This window comes from Tupaia chinensis, unplaced genomic scaffold, assembly GCF_000334495.1.
Source record: "Tupaia chinensis unplaced genomic scaffold, TupChi_1.0 Scaffold000147_1, whole genome shotgun sequence".
Taxonomy (NCBI): domain Eukaryota; kingdom Metazoa; phylum Chordata; class Mammalia; order Scandentia; family Tupaiidae; genus Tupaia; species Tupaia belangeri.
In genome coordinates, this window is record NW_006159617.1 from 10,088,357 (window position 1) to 10,108,830 (window position 20,474).

The 20,474-nt window shown below is 40.4% G+C and overlaps 1 protein-coding gene across 1 annotated transcript in view; it reads right to left on the minus strand.

Annotated features, from left to right (window-relative positions):
• The window catches only part of LOC102491536 (transient receptor potential cation channel subfamily M member 6), a gene marked incomplete at its 5' end in the record, with an annotated part of 118,350 nt that overhangs the window by 36,791 nt on the left and 61,085 nt on the right, over nt 1–20,474 (minus strand). The window contains 7 exons of the mRNA XM_006145515.2: nt 4,960–5,092; nt 8,821–9,014; nt 11,965–12,079; nt 12,277–12,451; nt 14,149–14,400; nt 15,956–16,084; nt 19,749–19,895. Of these exons, the coding sequence (XP_006145577.1) occupies nt 4,960–5,092; nt 8,821–9,014; nt 11,965–12,079; nt 12,277–12,451; nt 14,149–14,400; nt 15,956–16,084; nt 19,749–19,895 (1,145 nt within the window). The remainder of the gene's footprint in view (nt 1–4,959; nt 5,093–8,820; nt 9,015–11,964; nt 12,080–12,276; nt 12,452–14,148; nt 14,401–15,955; nt 16,085–19,748; nt 19,896–20,474) is intronic.

Here is a 20,474-nt window from a genome sequence, read left to right on the forward strand (position 1 = left end):
ACATGGGAGTCCAGTGACATAGCCATTATGCTAACTGCTGGTCCCAAGTGTCTAAACTTTTTTAAAAACACAGCATTCCTCAAATATGGCACAGCCAAACATGCTTTAATAAAGGAAAATACCTAAAATCCTCTTACTCCATAAAACAGAAAGAGGGAAACGCTGCTTTACACTCCTGGGGTCAATAAAAGAAGCTGGTGTTGCAAATAGGGAACGTGAGATACAAAACAGCCTTCCTCCATTCTCTTCCCACGGTCACAACTCACTGAACCTAGAAGGGTATAGATCTCTTCTGTAGAGGTAAGCAAACACAAATGTCCTCCGAATCTCCTTTCCCTTTCTCCTCAAACTTTCAAACTCAGTTACCTCAAGAAATATCTTCCTCCCTCCCATACCTGAGCTCCCCAGAAATGACCTCAACAGGAATGACAGTGTAAAAACAGTTCCACTGAGATAACGCCATCAAGAGAGAAAACTGATTGCATTTGGAAGTTAAATTAGAGCTTTGTAATGTATAGATGTATGTATAATATATACATTCTTTATCCACAATATATCCACATTTTTCAGAAGCTATATACCCATCTAACTTCTAATCCACTAATTCCAAGAGTCCAAGAGAGATATCATAGTATATGATGATTAAGATTTTGTTGTTACTATCATCATTGAATTACTGGTTTGTGAATGTTTACTTCATTCTATTGGGTTGTCAGAAAAGCAATGACATGTTTTTCTATACAAAAATGCATTGCACTTTTTCCTAAGATACTCACTAGGCTTATGACACCACCTTCTCCTAGTTCTGTTTGTGCTCCTGACTGATTTTGCTAGTCTTCTCCACACATTTCTTTCTCCACCTATTTCTCAGTGCTGGCTCCACCTAGAGTGTGCCTACAGCCCACCAAGTCTCCTCATTCTCCTGCTACCTGGGCCTACGCACTCTCCGTCAGACCTGTAGTTACCCACAAGCAGCAGATGACTCCTGCAGGTGACTCCCCCAATAGACAGAATATTGCCTTGTTCAGTTCCAACTTGCTCCCAGAGCTGCAGATTCATAACCCAAAGCCCCCTGGGCCTCTCCAGCTCCATGTGGCATGAAAAGTTCTAGCTCAACAAATCCACAACTCGTTGCTTCCCCTATGCCTTTCATACCTTCTCTTCCTCAGCTCCACATCCAACTCCGAACCCCCTTCACAAACTGCCTTTTCTCAATGTATCTTATTCTTCCTTTTTCTCACTAACCTTGGCCAGGCTATGGGACTCATCTGTCTGCTGCACCATTCTCTCGCCTCCCTGGTTCCAATTCTGACCTGTCAAATCCACACTGTAGCTGAAGGAAAGTGTCTGGAAGGTAACTGTGTCCAAGCTGCTGACCATCTAAAACCCCTCCTTAGTCAATACAACAGTGCTTCAGAAAGTCCACGGGGAGCACATGAAACTAAAGTGCAAGAGGTTTTTTTTTTTTTTTTTTTTTTGATGCCCCCCCCCCAAATTTAAAAGCATGCATAAGTTTTTTTCAGAATACAAATTTTCTATGAACTTTTGGAAGAACTCCTTCACTACCACATTTTCTCACATTAAGAGGCTCTTCATGACATTGTCTTGGTGCATTATCTTGGGGGGTAGAAGCCTGTCCAGATTTCCTCTTTTCTGAAGGTTTAGAAGGGAATCTGTTCTTCAAAATAAACTATACCCTGGAATCTATTTTTACATAATAGTAGATAACTTTCATTGCACCCTTACTACCTCCCAGCACGCTGCCACGAGATCACCTGTATTTTCTCATTTAATCTGCACAACCTAAGAGGTAGGTCTGTCTTCATGTCCATTTCACAGATAAGAAAACTGAGGCCCAAGGAGGCTCAGTACATTTTCCCACATGCCCATGACTAGTAAGTGGCAGAAGTAGGATGGCAGCCCAGCCTGGCAAGCCCCTACTATGGGTATATGCTGTACAAACACTGAGAACCAAGCTGACCCACTGGACTCCATGAAAATCACTGTGTAGGGATAAACAGTGTGGAAGGGGGAAAAACAAAGGAGTTCATAAAGCCATGGCCTAGAAACAGTAATTAGGTAAATAGGCTTTGGAAGACTCACAAATCTTTATCTGATATTAAATCCTTTCTCAAGATTAAATTTTGTCTGAAATTCAGTTACATAAACACATATGGTATCCATAGAAATGTCCAGAAATATATACATAAGAATTATGCCCATAGTGAGTCATTTAGTAAGTTTTAGTGTGATTCAGTTTTTTGTTTGTTTGTTTGTTTTTTGTTTTTAGGGTTTTCTTTTAGGTTTTTGCTATAGGGTGCATGCACTCACCAGAAAGACAGAGAGACAGAAAGTAAGAAATCGTCCCCACCCAGGGGAAAGGGCCATGCCACAGTCCCTTCTCCTCCACTTTCCTCTTAGGATTTTGGGCATGCACGCACACAAGCCCAGTGTGAGTTTTAAGTCACCGGGTCTAGGACTCAAATTGTGGTTGACTATGTGGGAGTCCAGCGAAGTAACCATTACATCCCATGATTCAGTTTTAAATACAGCCACATTTAAGATTCATATCTATCTGGTATTCGGACATCAGAAAAAAATCCATGCATAATTAGGTATGACATTTTTATAATTATGCATATTCAAAAATGTATATTCAAAACCGAAGAAACATGTTTAATGCCTATCCATTTATTTCCTCTTAAAAAAGCAAGTCTGTGTTTTAAAAACTGTATATACAGGGACCCAGCCACTGTGGCACAGCAATAACGCAGTGCCCTGCCAAACTGGAAGCCATGTGGCAACTGCAGGTTTGAATCCATGTCAGCCTGAGGGTGGGCACACACATGGACAGCCAGGATCCAGAAGAGCTGGAGAACAAGAGACAGGGGATTACAGTATATTGAGTAGAGGGTCTCTCTCTTTCTCCCTCTCGCTCTCTTATATGCATGCGCTCATGCACTCCACTGTTAAAATAAAGCATACACAAAAGCACATCATTAGACAACTTCATCGTTGCAGAAACTTCATAGCGAGTACTTACCTAAACCTAGATGGTATGACCTACTGCACAGAGGCTCTATGTAGTTTAGCGTATTATACTCTGCAGGACCACTACTGAATGTGCACTTTGTTGTAGACCAAAATGCTATCATGTGGGGCAAGAATGTAATCACACACAGCCCTCCATGTTTTATCACAATACCAGGCACCCACAATTAGTAATCTGTCCACAGTAGCTTTCTTTTTTTTTCTTTTTTTTTTTTTGGAGAGGTTTTTGCTATAGGGCACGTGTGCTCGCCAGACAGACAGAGAGAGACAGAGAGACAGAAAGCAAGAAATCACCCCCCAGGAGGGATGGCCATGCCGCTATCCCTTCTCCTCCATTCTCCTCTTGGGATCTTGGGCACGCACACACACACGCCCAGCATGAGTTTTAAGCCACCAGGTCCGGGACACGAACCACAGTCGACCGTGTGGGAGTCCAGCAACATAGCCATTGTGCCAACTGCTGGTCCCTGTCCACGGTAGCTTTGATCCCACTACAGTTTCCTAATATGTTCACTTTCTCCAACACATCTTCTGCCTTTTCCTCAAACTTCTGCATGGCCTGCTTCCCCCAGATCACACAAACCCACAGCTTCAGCTGACGAATCCACCTAAAGAAATATGTGCCCAGGGCCAGCAAGCAGCCTAGTGGTTAAGGTGCTGGGTTCCCACATGACCAACCATGGTTAAAGTTCATTTCAAGCTTGAAAATCACACTGAGGATGTGTGCATGCATTCCTAAATTCCCAGGAGGAGAAGAGAGAAGAAGGAATTATGGGATGGCCATCCCCCCTGGGGTGGGGGAGGAGAATTTCTCCTTTTCCCTCTCACTATGTCTCTCTCTGGTGCACTCATGTGCTCCATGGAAAAACAAACAAAAAACAAGTGTGTGCCTACCACCTTATCTGCATCCTCATATACCCTGACCCTATTCCCTCCTGTTCCTGTGCTTGGAAGGAAAGCCCAGACCCACCATTAAACTGGCTTCTCAAGGACTTCACTTCAGCAAATGGTCTTCTCCCTCCTGCTTCTACAGTTCACTCCTTGCTGCTGGATCATTTCTAGGACTATAAACATTTATTTTATCTCCACATGAAACAAGGTTCTCACAATGTTCCTATATCCCATCTCACCTTCCTTCATAGAAAACTACTCACTAAACCTGACTGCAATTATCTCCATGTCTCTGTTCTCTCTTCACCCACTTGCATGCAGCAGCCTCCAACTCTACTACACAGCTGGTCAAGTGCCTGAGAACTCCACGACTCCTCATCTGCTACAGTTTGAGTGCCTTCTCCAAGACTCATGCTGAAATTGAGTTACCATTGTGACAGTATTAAAAGGTGAGAGCTATTTCTTCTGCTAGGTGTGCTATTCCATCAGATGCCCTGTCTGGCCCACTCCCCTCTCACTTCCTTTAGCCTCCTCTCCTTTAGACCCTGGAGCAACCTCCCCAGACCAGGCTACTCAAAACAGTCCTACCCAAACTGCAACTCATCTGGGTCTCACACCACCATCATTTCCTTTGCCCTTGCACTATGTTATTTTTCTTATAGCTCTCTTATGCCTAATACTAAATGCCATATTTCTTTTATGCATTTTGTTGCTTATTTCTTGTTCTCCATCCTGTCCATCCTCGATGCCCTACATACACACACACACATGCACACACACACACGAATGTAAATCCTATGAGGACAGGGACTCTGATCTCCTATTCATTCTTTACGCCTAGAAACTAAAAGAAAGACCAGACACACTAGATGCTCAATAAATATACACTGAAAACCTTCAAATTTTAGAGAACCCAGACCTCTGGGATTGGAGAGTGAACCTTTCCAAGGGATTCTAGTAGAATCAGGTTTTGGTAGCAGTTTGGGAAGGGAAACAATATATATTTATATATTTTACCTTTCTGATGTCACTCTGATTTGTTCCTCAAAACTACAGTTCAGACCTTCCATCTTCTCATGGAAGTATTTTTCCACACACTGCTCTTCAAAATCATGAAGTTTTTTCAGATCTTCCTTACTCAGGTAGAGTTCTATGGGAATAAGGATGGTACATAAAGAGTCGTTATCCACCATCAATAAGAAGCTGATATGGGTCATAAGCAGTGGCTCTTCCACTGACTTTGGAAAGGATAAACTAGCTTGGGCGATCAAAGGTTGCCTCCCATCCCACCGTATTCCCAATATTAATGGAGAAGTAGAACGCAGAAAGTATGGGAAACGCCAGTCTGGATCACTCCTACTTGTGTTTTGAGAACAACTCATATAGAACAAAGAGGTTCTTATCAATATTTTCATAGGTTAGAATGTCTTCACATAGTCACAAAAGTTCACTATATTTATATGCAAATGGGGAAAGAATCTGCCATCTTTTTCTCTTTGCCAGTACTTTTATGTTTTTATTTTCAAAGTTTAATGTTTTATTCCTGATAGAGTATGTACGTGAATATGAGAAAGAGACAGAGAGAACGAGACACACCCTTGACAGTCTTGCCTCAGAAACCCCCTTCCCCAGTCCTCCAGCTCCTCAGGATCTTGGGCGCATGCACATGTACCCTGTCCATTTTCAGGCCAACTTGCAAATTGGAACCCGTGGTCAGCCATGCCTCTTCCATAACTGCAAATCTGTTTGCCACTGACTGCACCACCAAGCTTGGCCACTGCCAATTATTTTAGCCACTGAAATAACAGTAAGTAACTTACAGGTTAAAACCAAGATTAGAAGAAAGCTAAATTGATTGAAATTAATCCAATAAGTACAACAAAGTATTGTCTTCTTATCACTGAGTTCATATATACTGAGTCCTTCTACTGCAAGGAGAGACATTACCAATCAATTACCAAACAAGGCTGTGTATCGTCCCAGACACCAGTATAATTAACTCATTAACACACACATCAGGGTCGGCGCCATGGTGCAGTGGGAATGCGCCCCTCATGAGAAGGCAGATCCCATAAGGTATCCACAGTTCGAATCCTTAGCTCAGTCCCTGAAACACTGTGGGCACGTGTGTGAATGCACAGACTCCAAGGAACTGGAGGACTGGAGGAAGGGGAATCACACATGACCAGACTCTATGGAGGTTGCTTCCCTCGCTCCCTCTCCCCGTCTCTCTCATGCACATGCACACACTCCATAATAAATAAAGAAAAAAAACCTAAAGACACATCGTTTCGTGACACTATGAAGCCAAGGCAATTCTTTTTCAAACTTTAGCATTCACATCAGGTCTACCATCCTGGTTCTCACTCTTAATTGAAAAAATAATAACAGATTTTTGAGCAAGTCTCTAATAGCTGGGAAATGTAAAAATGAAATGATGGTGCTAAAAGTATAAAATCGGAGTGCAAATGCAAATGTTTCATTATTTTCCAATGAAATGAAGAACAAAAAATATTGATTTTAAATAGAAAAAAACGTGGCTAAGAGAAAGTAATATTTATACCACAGTTGTTGAAATAGCATGGCTGGCCATGGGTTCCAATTTGCCATAAACTGTTCACAATGCAAGCACTTAATGTTCTCTGATTTATCTAATGTGGTAAAATCTTTCAGATGTTGAAAACAATCCAGTCTCTCCCACCCCCACCCACCTCAAATGTCTGTCTGCACAAAAGAGTCTCCTATGAGCAAGAACTTTTACACTCGCCATGACATGGACCCCTTCTGTGGACCCCTGAGAGTAAACTCTCCAAAAAGCAGTTCCAGGTGCAGGTGCCATTTGCAGTATATGGAACCTTCCTGTAACTGTCTACCAGGTGGCACTGTTGCACCATGTGTAAATTTATTTATTTATTTTTTAGTTGTTGAGACATGAAGTGAAAAGGGAGGGGAAAGAAGAAGGGTGAGAAAAAGATTTGACAGGGTCTCACCATGTCCTGATCTTCCTACCTCAGCCTTCCAGTTAGCTAGGACTACAGGCTATGCCCCCATACCTGGCCTGTTCACATTGGGCCAGGAATCAAACCCAAGCCTCCCATATGGTCCCAGCTTCCAAGCAACAGCTTATGACCATGCCACCATGGCTGAGCTCCCATGTATAAATACCTTTATCCTTACTCTAAACAACTGGAAGCAATATCATGAAAATTCAAGAATGTTCCAGAGCTCAGGGTGAATTCACCTCCACCCACCAAAACTTACTTGGGCTTTATATAGAATCATCCCAAGCCTAGACCAGGGGGACCCTAGGAAAGTTTCTGCCATATGGTATGAGGAGGTCTGGGTAAATCTTAGTAAATTTCAGAATCTCTCAAGTGGTTCTTATTCCACTGCAGGTTGCAATAATTCTACAGCCAATGCGTAGAATGGCTCTGTATTAGAAGCCTAGATTTTACAGTATAATCATAAGCCTTCAAGGTAACTTCAGTTGTGCTTTGGCTTCCATAAGAAGGCTGAGTCTCTTACAGGGAAGAAATGAGAAAGAAAAAAATAATCTTCAAAGTTACTCAAAAGGAGAATAAACACTTCACAGATCTGGCCACCACAAGCAGAAGCATAGTACCCTGTCTAACCCAACCCATAAGAACATACAGAGGGGATGATGGCCTGTCCTCTAAGGGTATAAGTAGTCCTCCGCTCCTTATCAAGAACTCTCAGAATTAGGAGCATTTTAGAACTCATCGTTTGTCTTTTCTAGTTTTAGAGAGGTAATGCAGTACATGAACCATAAGTGAAGTGAAATCTGTAGCTGAGATAGAGCAGGCCCTGAAATCAAATACATTTTTGCACCAAAACTGAAGAATATTTACACTACAAGGGATAAAAAGAATAAACGGCCTACATCAATTCCTTCTTCTGAGCCTCTTCCAGCAAAATGAGTCTTGGCCCAATTTTTAAAGAAAAAGGAATCAGTTTTCAGAGGCATTTTGGATGTAGAAATGTAGATAAAGAATTGTGTATTTATGCCACCTACTTCCTGTATATTTAGGAGTTATCTAGAAATGGGCCTTGTACCAATTATGGAATTGCTTGATAAAAACTACCAAAGAGTGGCCAGAAGCTAGCATAGTGGTTAAGGTGCTAGACTCTCACATGACTGACCATGGTTCAAGTCCCAGACCTGGAGAGGTCTTGAAACTCATGTTGGGTGAGAGTGCATGTGTGCTCAAAATCCTGAGATAGAAGAAGGGACTATAGCACGGTCATCCCCCATGGGGAGTGATTACTCACTTTCCGTCTCTCTGGCTTTTAGATGAGTGCACACACTCTATAACAAAAGTCTCTCTCTAAAAAATATTCTTTTAAACTAAGAGGTGTAAAACAGCTATAAACAACATTCTCATAGGACAAGTAGTGACAGTCATATCATGTAGTCAAGATTCAGCTATACCAGACAAACCAGGAAAACCTCCAAATACGTAGACTTAACATTTATAAGAAAAACCAGAGTGAGAATCCATTTTCCCATATTTTTGCATCCTAAGTTCACATTCTTAAAAGTGAGAAACGTTCCTTTCGGAATCAGCTTTGTACTCAGTAGAATCGAGAACGAGAGAACCATGACTCTGATTGGATTAATACATTAAGTGAAGATTTTGTGCCTACTTTCTTTCAAAATATCAACTAATCTTTGCAAAAGGCACAGATCACTTAAGAGGTCGACACATTTACTTAGGTCTAGGACATCAGCTGACATTCTGTAGTCAACTAAATCCCGATGCTTTTTATCCTGCACTCTGAATTTTCAATGCCTATATGTCTTCACCTTGGGTCTCCATGCTTTACTCTCTTCTTGCTGCCTAACCGGTTAAAACTTACTTAATCCAACATCACCCTCTTCCTGGTCATTCGGAGTTCGACAATGGTAAAGGCAGCGAAGCAGGAGTCCCAGGTAGCTCAGTAGGATGACAGGGGGTGGCAGCCATGGCTTCTCATGGTAGGGCATGATGTAGCGATAGCGGTTGTATTTCCACAGTTTATTTGAAATGGATTTCACATCTTTGAAAACAGTGCTGTAAGGTGTAGGAAGAGAAGGACAATGTTTTAATATAGAATCTTGAAGCACAGCAGCTAGATTCTTTTTCTTGGCACTACCAACAGTTAGCCAATAGAAATAATATCCAGGCCAGCCTGTGACCTGGTGGTTAAGGCAACTGGATCCCACCTGGCCAACATAGTTCAAATCTTGGACTTGGTGGCTTGGAAAACATGCCAGGCCCATGTGTGTATGTGTGCCCAAAAATCCCAAAAGGAAGAAGAGAGGGAGGAAAGGAATTTTGGTGTGTTCCCTTGTGGCACATGCTTTCTCACTGTCTCTCTCTCTCTCTCTCCCAGGCAAGCACAGAGGAACATCTGACAAATTAAAAAAAAATATATATATATATGTGTGTGTGTGTGTGTGTGTGTGTATATATATACATATGTATATATATACACTGTAATTCTTCTTCAACCAAAAAATACATTAATCGTCTTCTACAATAAAATATGCTAATCATAAAAATAAGCAAAAGGCAGAAGCTAAAATCAGAGAAAACAAAATGCAAACATTTTTATTGCAATGAACAGAAACCCTCTGGCACTCAACACTATTCTTGAGTAACAATCTCTTCTCACATACAAAGCTCTTTTTTAGTTCATGATTCATCCTTCATGGTAAAGATCTTTAATCTTTCCCTGTATCATCAACCTTATGAAGATATCTTCCTAATGTCATTGGAGACAGAAAGAGAGAAACTGACCATACTGCAGTCTTTTCTCCTCCATTCTTCTTTCAGGATTTTGAGCACACACACACATGCATCCAATGTGATTTTTAAGCCGCTGACTCCTGGACTCAAATCATTGGGAGTCCAGTACCTTAACCACCACACTACCTGCTGGCCCCAATCTATTTATTTTTAATTGCCAGAGGGCACACATGGTTGCCAGAGACAAAAAGAAAACACCCCCCAATGGGGTGTGGTCACACCACAACCCGTTCTCCCACATCTCTCCATCCCTCAGGATCTGAGGTGCACACACATGTATGCCCTGTATGTTCTGCACACTACTGGCCTGGGTGGGATTTGAACCACTGCTGGCTATGTGTTATCCAGCACCCTATGCCCAGTGCTTAACTGCTGTACTACAAGGCTGGCCCAAAAGTAGGTATAAATGAAGAACACTAAGGAGGACCAGGTATACCCAGGAGATGGCAGAAGCCAGCGAGTTGTACTTGTAACTATAACAGCCAAGTTCTAGCTATTTAAAGGGGAGATTAGACAAAGACTAGCATCAGGTGAGGGAATGAGCCATGCATCTCTGAGGGGAGAGCATTCCAAGCAGAGGGAACAGCAATTGTAAACAAAGCACCATGTTGTTTTACAAGCTGGGGGAGGTCAGTGTGTTTGCAGAGATTAACTTAGAGGAAGAGCAGCATGGTGAGTGACTTAAGAAGTTGCAGGGAAGCCAGATCACATGAGGCCATGCAGACTTTTATAGAAGTTCACCCAGAGGGAAACTGAAGGGTTCAAAGAGGAGGAGTAATATCATCTGCTACATGTTTTAAAGGGTCACCTGGCCTGCTGTGTTGCAAACAGAATACAGAAACCAAAGACAGAAGCAGAGAAGTAAATGAGGAGGGTGGAGGCTCTCTTTGACGGTGCGGTAGTGAGAGGTGATGGAACTAATGATCTGTTCACTCAGCCAACGGGAGTTCCTGGCAGTTTAGAGATGGGGGTACGAGAGACATTAAGATTTCAGAGATCTTGATCTAAACAGCTAAAAAGATGTAGCTTCAACAGAAACTCATATTCCTTTATTTATTTTTTTCTTTTTGGAGAGGGTTTTTGCTATAGGGAGCAAGTGTTCACCAAAAAGACAGAGAGAGACAGAGAGACAGAAAGCGAGAAATCACCCCCCCAGGGGGGATGGCCATGCTACAATCCCTTCTCCTCTACGCTCCTCTCAGAATCTTGGGCATGTATGCAAACGCGTCCCCCATGAGTTTAAGCCACCAGGTCTAGGACTCGAACCAAGGTCGACTAAATGGGAGTCTAGCAATAAAGCCATTATGCCAACGGCTAGTCCCAGGAACTCATATTCTTCCTTGTAGATTTGGGAGAGACTCCAAGTAGAAGAAAAATATGTGGGGAAACGGAGATCAAGAGTTTGAACATCTTGAATTTTCAAATTCTGTTATACTTCTGTCTAGGATAGAAGGGGCTGTTGGATCTACTGATTGGAGTTTAAGAAAGCAAGCTGGGCTTGGAGATATCAACTGACATTTGACATTGTCAGGACATACAGAAAACTAAATGAGATCAGAAGAACAGCTGGGGAGAAAGAAGATGATCTACAAAAGGAGACTGAGAAGAAGTGAGAAAGAAGAAAAGAGGTGGGATATACTAGGAGCCAAGTTAAGAACGTGTATCAAGAACTCTTTTGCCAAGTTTTAACTCCATTAACTGTTATTTATTCATGATTCTCACTTACTGCTTAATTACAACTCATGATCTTCCTTTATTTTACCTTTTTTTGGGGGGGTGGGGCTAGAAACCATGTGTGCTTGTCAGAGAGACACAGAGGGAAAGTGAGAAAGCACTCCTCACAGGGATTGGTCACACCCTAATCCCTTCTTCATTTTTCCCTCCTTTCAGGATTTTTTGGGCATGCATGCACATGCATTCACTGTGTTTCTCAAGCCACTGGGTCCAGGACTTGAGTCATGCAGTTGGCCATATGGAATCCAGCTACCTTAACTATAAGCCGAGAACTGACCTGTGCTTTTATTATATTTTCTATTAACTATTTTATTATTTCCTATGTACTGCTTTCTTCCTATGAGTAGTTTCATACCCATATTTTAAAACCATAGTAATGAAACATAGAATACATAAAACCAGAGGTCATGTACTGAATATGCATGTGAGTTTACTCAATACAGCTTCCCCCATTTTTTATTTAAACAAAATAACCTACTCGAAGACAGCAATCAACAGGTTCACCATGATGATACACTGTATGAAGAGGTAGACAGCTTGCAGGAACGGAGTAAGGAAAGAACCCGGAGGGCAAGATGGTTTGCTTTCACAAACTACAAATAAAGAATTTCAAAGAATAAGAAGTAAGATGAGTCATGGTCCCATTGACTCTAGACAAACATTTAACGTACTTTAAATTTGCAAAAAAAATCACAAATACTATATATTTTTATCATTTGGATGGTTGTTTTCCAGATCTTTTTTAAAACAAATGTTCAATTTCTGCATGATAGCAAAATCCCATACTTACCATCGATTTCTTCAGCAAAGACTTCTCCATAAATCATCCAGTATGGTCGAAATACAGCATCTCGAACAAGGCTCCAAGAGGGAGGCTCCTCTGGTGAAAGGATGGCCTTGCGTGCCACTCCAAAGCTCAGCAGGACTATGGCCATCACGATCACGAGATAGAAAATGTTTGCTGCCTACAAGATAACACAGACCACCAGAATTTACCACAGAATTAAAATGCAAAACAAAGCCAACACTAGCAGTCATTTTAATTATACCTGCCAATAAGAAGACTGGACATTGACATATACACCCTAGTTCAGAAATAACTGAATGCTTTTTCTAAACTCTTCCATCTGCACAGAGTATGTTTCAAATCAGCCTGGTCTATGAAACACAAAAGCATTGAGAGTAAGAATCTGTGCTTCTTTTTTTGATCAGTAATCAAATGTGAACACAACCTGATTAACTAATTTCCAACTTTTCCCCAATTATACTAGAAGTTGGATCAGAAAAAGAAAAAAGTAAAACAATATGTATTCAAATTAGTCCAATGGCTCCTTATGCTCAGAATTCTCTTCAGGAACTGATTAGAGACTATGAAATTGGTCAGACCAGTTTCAATTCACTTATTAAATGTACATCAACTCAACCCATTTGTTCACTATAGCAGAGTCAGTTAGTAGTCACTAAAATTTCTATCAGGATTCCATGAGCGTCTCTGCCTTTCTTATCCTCACTTTCATTAGGCTGTGACATGCAATCTACTGTTGCCAATGGGCTGTGGAGTGATAGTGACTGGGGTCACCTCCTGACAAAAGCAACTAAAAGCTGTTGGACTTTCTATATCCTTCTCATTCCCTGTAGTAGGAGACAGTAGTAGCCACATGTTGACAGGTTTATGACGTGAAAAATCTGGCTGACTGAGTCAAAATGGAGAGATAAGTCCCCTGAACACTCATAAAACCTTACATCAGGGAGATACAACCTTGCACTGAGTCACTGAGATATACTGGTCGCCTCAGCATCTCAGCGTAGCCTGTATAACAAGCACCAATGTCATCAACCCCAGAGAACACATTTCTGGTCTAAGAGAAAAGAGTAAAGTAAGAAAAAAATCGGTCTTCGGAGTCCTGTTTCAACATCATTCTTCATTCTCCAAAATTTGCCCCTTCCCCATTAGTCAGTATTCTAGAAGAAAAGTCTACAATGACCTTGAGGTACTGCACTTCCTAGAGGGCTGATCTTCCTACAGGTTGGTTTCCTTGCAAAAAGCCAGATGGATAAAGCTGGCACACAACTGACAGCAAGTTAGGATGACAGGCTGAAGCCAGGTGGCCCACTCTTATTACGGCTCCACTTACCCTCCATTTCCCTGTATGTAAGATGTGGATAAAAATACAACCTACCTCATAAAAGTGCTATGAAGAATCAATGAGTTAACATACACAAAGTACCTCAAACCACATGTGGCCCATTAGCATTATTTAAGGGTGTGATAGAACAGAAAAAGTCAGTGATTTTTTTTGCTATGTATTATATATAATATACACATATTATATATATTATGTGTTTTTTAACAGAAAATATTGATGGTAACCTGACACAAACCGGGCCCTCAGAAGTTACTGTGCTCAGAGACAAATTTGACCCAATCCCACATTATCTGACCCTAATCAACAAGGTAAAGTGAGGATTCTGATTAACACCCAATATACTATCCAAGGACATTTGTTAAATATGAGCTTGTGGTTCTATGGAAAGTGGAGATGAAATGATCTTGCTCTCGGTGGTCTATAAATAATTGCATAATTCAAAGTAGCGATGTGAACCATGACATTGGATACAACACTAAAAGGAAGACTAGACTATTAAACCAGCCTGGACTCACAATTTTTGCAAGCATGGTGACATAGGGACCTGCGTGTTGATTCACAGCAAAGAAGTCCAGGAGCCGTGAGTACCAGAATATGATGTCTAAGCAGTAGATCAGTCTTCCCGCAGTATGAAAAGGAGGGTCACCCCACCGAAGGCCAAAACCAACCAAAAACAGCCCAATAGCCACAGTTTCCATTAGGTTCCAGTACTCACTAATCCATAACTTCACCTTTTGAGAAAACTTCTCAGGTTCTGAAATACAAACCTAAGAAAAGAAAAAAAGTGTGAAACTCAAAGAATGGTGTCCAGCCCAAGAATCCCATCAATACCATCTTCTCAGGTACGTTAACTGCTTCTTTAAGAGTAACATGACTCCTGTCAAATCTTAAATCACACAGGAATTTTAGATACTTAAACTCTCCTAAGTAATGAGTTACTTACACAATCCCATAAACATATTTTAATGCCACTGTTCATGTTAGACAATCACTTGAAAACCTAACTAGAAGTAAAAAAAAAAAAATTAATAAAAGTACTTTTTCTAGCTTTCATTAACCATGAATTTACATGAAAAAAATCTCAAGACATTTTGAAACTCAGTATTGCCACGGAGCTGCATACTTATAATTCCATTTCATGAAGTACGGCAGAATGAACAACGCTGGATAGAAACCTAGTCCCCCCACCTCTAGTTAGTGAGTTGTTAACTACCCAATATGCTATGCTGGAGCTCACTTTTAAAAGGAATTGTCCCTAAAGCACCATATTAGACAAACTGAAAGAGGAACACTTTTTTCTTGAAGCATAAAAGATAGTAGAGCACAGATAACTTTTTTTCTTTAAGTTTTACTACAAAGCACATACATTTGTCAGAGAGAGGAAGAAAGAAAGAGAAATCACCCCTTGGTGGGGCAGGGAACAGGGGGGTGGGGGGCCGTGCTGCAATCCCTTCTCCATTCTCCTCTACGGATTTTTAGTGCACATGCACATGCACCTGGCATGGTTTTCAAGCAGCTGATTCTAGGATTTGAGCTTCTCAGTCGACCCTGTGGAATCCAGATCTTAAATTCTGCACCACCTGCTGGCCCAGATAACATTTTTCTCCCAAATTCTTTTCTATAATCTATAAACTCCACACAGTTACTGGCCGGCAATATAGGTATACTTACCACAAACACATTTACCTCGTATGTAATGTTGGTCTTGTATCCCTCAGAACGAAATGTGTGTAAATGCAGAAATAGAGACGCCAATGCCCTATCATCTAAAACAGCCTAAGTCATAACTACTTGTGACTGCAGTTATAACTGCTTAGCAATGTTGATTCTTCTTTAAAAGTGATTTATCATAAGCTAGAAATGAAAATGTTTTGTTTTGTTTTGCTTCTTGGACTATCTGTCCTAAAGGGATTTTCAGTTTCAATTTTCCAAGATGTTTAGTAGGTCTTTCAAAAGCTATGAATGTATTGCTTATCTATTATACAACTGTATCCATTTATGAGCCATACTGTGAGATAAAACTGATAATATAGAAGTTATGCTATAAAATTTTTAAAAACTGCAGAGGTACCAAATTGATTGGTAAACACACGTATTTTCGTATAGAAAAATACATGATGACATTTCCAATGACCCAATATTTGACAAGGATAAGGGACTGAAATCAGAAATTCCCCCCCCCCCATATAACCTTTTCGTTGCATGGAAATCAGAATGGGCATTTCCTGTCTCCTCTCCCCCTTTGATGTACCCATTTTCACCACCAGAGCTGAACACCTGCAGCAGAGGCATGTGGGAGACACCGCAGGAGAGACAACTCACCTCCCTGACTTTCTCCATGGCATTGGTGAAGATGTAAATGATAACAAGCCATTCTTGCACGCTGGGCTGGGGCTGCATCTCCACCAACACAGTGTACGTGAACAGCATGAGGAACGCCAAGTACGTCATCTGTGAGGGGGACACACATACCCGGACGTCAGCGAGAATCATCACGAGGACGCCAAGCAGATGCAAACGGAGCCAAGCAGAAGCACAGGCACGACGTTCAACATGGCAACATGAAAGTACAAGTGGGTCACCTTCTGATGACTAATGCCTTCTATCGAGGAAAGCACGGGGGTCCCCGGTTTCCAAGTCCAGGACTTAGTGACAGGAATGAAAATCACTGTCCTCAGCTGCATGGGAGGAGACACGATCTCACCCTGTTGGCTACTGACCAGAACTTCCAGAATTCCCTGCACATTGCAGCACAGACAACGTCAGGCTCACAGCAAGCCAAGCAGGGATCATGAGGCTTCCCTCCATTTTAAATGTAGACGAGTGTGCCATGTCTGTCAGATAACCAGGGTCAGAATACATGCATTTCAAATACAATGACCTGTGGCATTTTCGACTTCTGGGAGCTCTATTTTATGTTGGGATTAAAAGATTCTCATTAATAAGCCCTTGTAATTAAGGACTCTGTTGGTATTTTTATCTTTAAAATTCTGCCTGCCTAAGACATGGTAGACATTCAGTAAATGTTTAATTACTAACTGTATATTTTTTTAAATAATTATTTATTTAATTTTATTTAGTTATTTATTTGGATTTGCTATAGGGCACATGCATTCATGAGAGAGAGAGAAAGTGAGAAAGACAGCCACCAGGTCTGGGGCACGTATGCACGCATATATGCACAGCTGCACTGTCATCTTTTTCAAGGCACTGCAGCAGGGACTCTAACTGTATGTTATACCTAGATTTCCAGTCTCTTTAAAGAAATAAAACATAGTACACACACAGAAAAAAGAAAGAGTAATTAAGAGCTTTGTAATCTCATCTAGTGTTCTTATCTTAAGGCGTATTCCCAGAAGTTGAATAGCTAGGTATGCACATTTAAAACTGCCACAAATATTGCTAAATTACTGACCAGAAAGGCATTAGCAATTTTTACTGTCACTAGCAATGTATGAAATTATACAGTCTTTTAAATAACTTCTAAGATGGGACTAGCAGTTGGTGTAATGGCTATGTCGCTGGACTCCCATGTAGTCGACTGTTGTTTGACCCAGACCGGGTGGCTTAAACTCACGTCAGGCGTGTGTGTGTGTGTGTGTGTGTGTGTGTTCCCATGATCCTGAGAGGAGAGGGATTGTAGTGTAGCCATCACCTCCCCGGGGGGGGTAATTTCTCACTTTCTGTCTGAGAGGAGAGGGATTGTAATGTAGCCATCACCTCCCCGGGGGCGGGGGGTAATTTCTCACTTTCTGTCTCTCTTTCACTCTCTGTCTTTCTGGAGGGCGCATGTACCCTATATCAAAAACCTCTCTCCAAAAAAAAAAAACCTTCTAAGACAACACGCAACACTCACTAATCAATAATTTCATTAAACCATCCTAGATCGGTATAGAGAAAAACGTTTGCATGTTCATTTTCATATGAATCCTATTACTTTAACCTTGATCCCCATTTCTCATGTATTTTGAACTCTACATAACTTGATAAGACTCCTTCTAAGTCTATTTGTGGACAGATAACATAAAGAATGGCTTAAACTATCTCTGACTACACAAGATTGACATTATTTACAATAGGTGGTCTTTGGGACAGTCATAATGGGTATTACTGCCTCTGTGATAAGGGACATTAGAAGAGAAGCATGTAAGAAAGTTAAGGTAAATTTCATTAATTCTATACTTCTATATTTCTCTTCATCTATGTCTGAAAGTCTGAAAATTTTTAATAATGACTCCTTAGGGAAATAATTTAAATAAATTTATTCTATTAAGGAGTCTTTTTTTTTTCTTTTACATTTTTGTCATAAGCTTCATGGTGACCAGAAAATTGGCTCCTTAACGTTTACTCTGAGGTATATATTAGTTCATTTGTCTGCATTTATTTCATTTTTATATTTCATTATTCTCCACCTTATCTTCGAACCATTTACGTACAGAGCCTCCCTACCCAATCATAAGCAGCTCAGGGGCAGCATCTACATGCGATACTCTTTGCTTCCTGCCCCACCTCAAGTACTGGGTGCTATGTCTTTAAGTTCTACTTAACAATCTGGACCTTATGTTATATTCGACCACAGTGCTTCCCTTCTAACAGATACAATGTATGGCAGTATGAATGTGTGAATATGACATATTTATAAACAAAAAACTAAAAACATATTTAATAAATAGACATTCAACTTGAGAAAGTAGCACAAGGTTTTCGATTTAAGAACGACTGACTAGATATTCTGAGACTATTTGCATATTAGTCCAATGGCTACATGCAACCAAAGAATTCAGAAAGAAAGCAAGACAGAAAGTGAGAAATCACACCACAAAGAAGTTGGCCATGCCACCATGCCGTCTCCTTTCTCCTCTTGGGATTTTGGGCATGCATACAAATGCACCTGGCATGAGTTTCAAGTGACCAGTTATGTCCCTCAAACCACAATAGATCATGTGAGAGTCTGGTACCTACAATACCTACTGATCCCTTCTTTCCAGTTCTTAAAAATTTGATAGAAAAATAATTGAACTTTAACTTTTTCATAAAAATATTTGTAGCAAGACACCACTTCCTCACTATCTGATATAGTGGGCAGATCTGGCTGGTTCTATTCTATTGCTTAGCTTTACTTCTAGAAGCCTCTGAGCTAGACATTTCTAAGGTGAGAGACTTGAATCCTCTTTCTCAATGATGTGACTACATTTAAAATTCCCTCAGAGCCTCTGTCAATCTCTTGGATATTTTGTTGCATATTCACAAATGTGGTGAAATTTCCTAACTTGAAAAGAGATTTAATTTTTGGAAATAGATAAAATTCATTCAGCGCTATATACTAACTTGATAAGTGTATAGAATAAAGCTGTGGTTGACCAAGGAAATGTTTTTAAACATAATGTATTTAGAAAAATAAAAGTTACATTTCGAATGTTTTAGAAATACAAAATTTTGGTTATTAGAAATCTAAGTAAAAATATGCATTAAAAATAAATGCTAATAAACAAATATGCAAAGCACTCAATATACTTACAGTACAGTTCATGCTTTCTTTGTATTTCTATCCATACATATATATTGTCCTCTATACATTTATGATATTGAAGACAAAAAAAATCAAACATTTGCATTTTTCTATATATTATTCCCACAAAGAAAAAATGGATTTGACTACTGATTTTCTTGCCCAAGTTGGGAAAAGAACAAAAAAAAAACAAACATTTGCATTTTTTATCTATATATTATTCCCACAAAGAAAAAATGGATTTGACTACTGATTTTCTTGCCCAAGTTGGGAAAAGAATACATTCACCTATCACATAATCCTACAAACATTGCTGTTAATTTTATTGTTCTACAAACCTTCAAATGCTCAGTGGCAGCTATGCTGACTCTAAGCACTCCAGAAAAGGAAATGTTTGTTGTCAAATTTCCAAGGTAAGCTGGCCCCACTCAACCTTTCCTGACCTTCTTCCAGTTTTCTTTCCTCCCTTTATGGTCATCCCTTCGCTCTTTTTTATCACCCGTCTATATTTTTATCACAAACTAGCAAGCCAGACATATCATTATCAACATTAGCATTAGCATTAATCAACTTTAACACTAAATATATTGTTGCAATGAGACCAACCGTATAAAACCAAAACTTGACGATGGGAGCACTGTAGAATTCATAGAGCTTCCTGGTCCATGGAAGGCTTTTGGGCCCACTGGATAAATCAAAGTGCTGATTTTCACCCAGTTTCTCATCAGGGGCTCTTTCCAAATCACAGTCTTTCTGTAATATAAAGGAACACCATTTCTTGTAAGCAGCTTAATGAAAATATTCACAAAATATAATAAATGAAGCTCTACAAATTAATTGGGCAACCCACTTGCCAAATTGCAGCCTGAGACCTAAAGGAAGAGAAAACCACATGAATGATCTAAAACATTGACTAACTTGAGGAGCACAAGGTATTTCTGAAATGCAAGCTGCATATCCAGTAATCAAACCCAGAATAAAAGTACTTCCAAGGATTTAAAAATGGGTCCTGTTTCTATTCAGCTTAATTCCTATTACCAGTAACTTTGGAGCCTAAGGATATTCATAACATCCCTGTGAACTCAGTAAGGGATGCTCTCATCACTCCTTGGTACAGGAGGACAAAATGGAAATGCAACAGGTACATCTTTTCCAAGTCACAGGAAAGCCTGGCACATCACTAGCTTAGAAGTCTGGCCATTGATAGCTTCTCCACCTATTTCTAGTAAAGAGTCTCTCTGCCTGGAGTTCAGTGCTCTCAGAGCATCTGGAGTTATTTGAACACCCTACAAACATAGGGCAAGTATTTGCATTGTACACGCATTTTTCTAG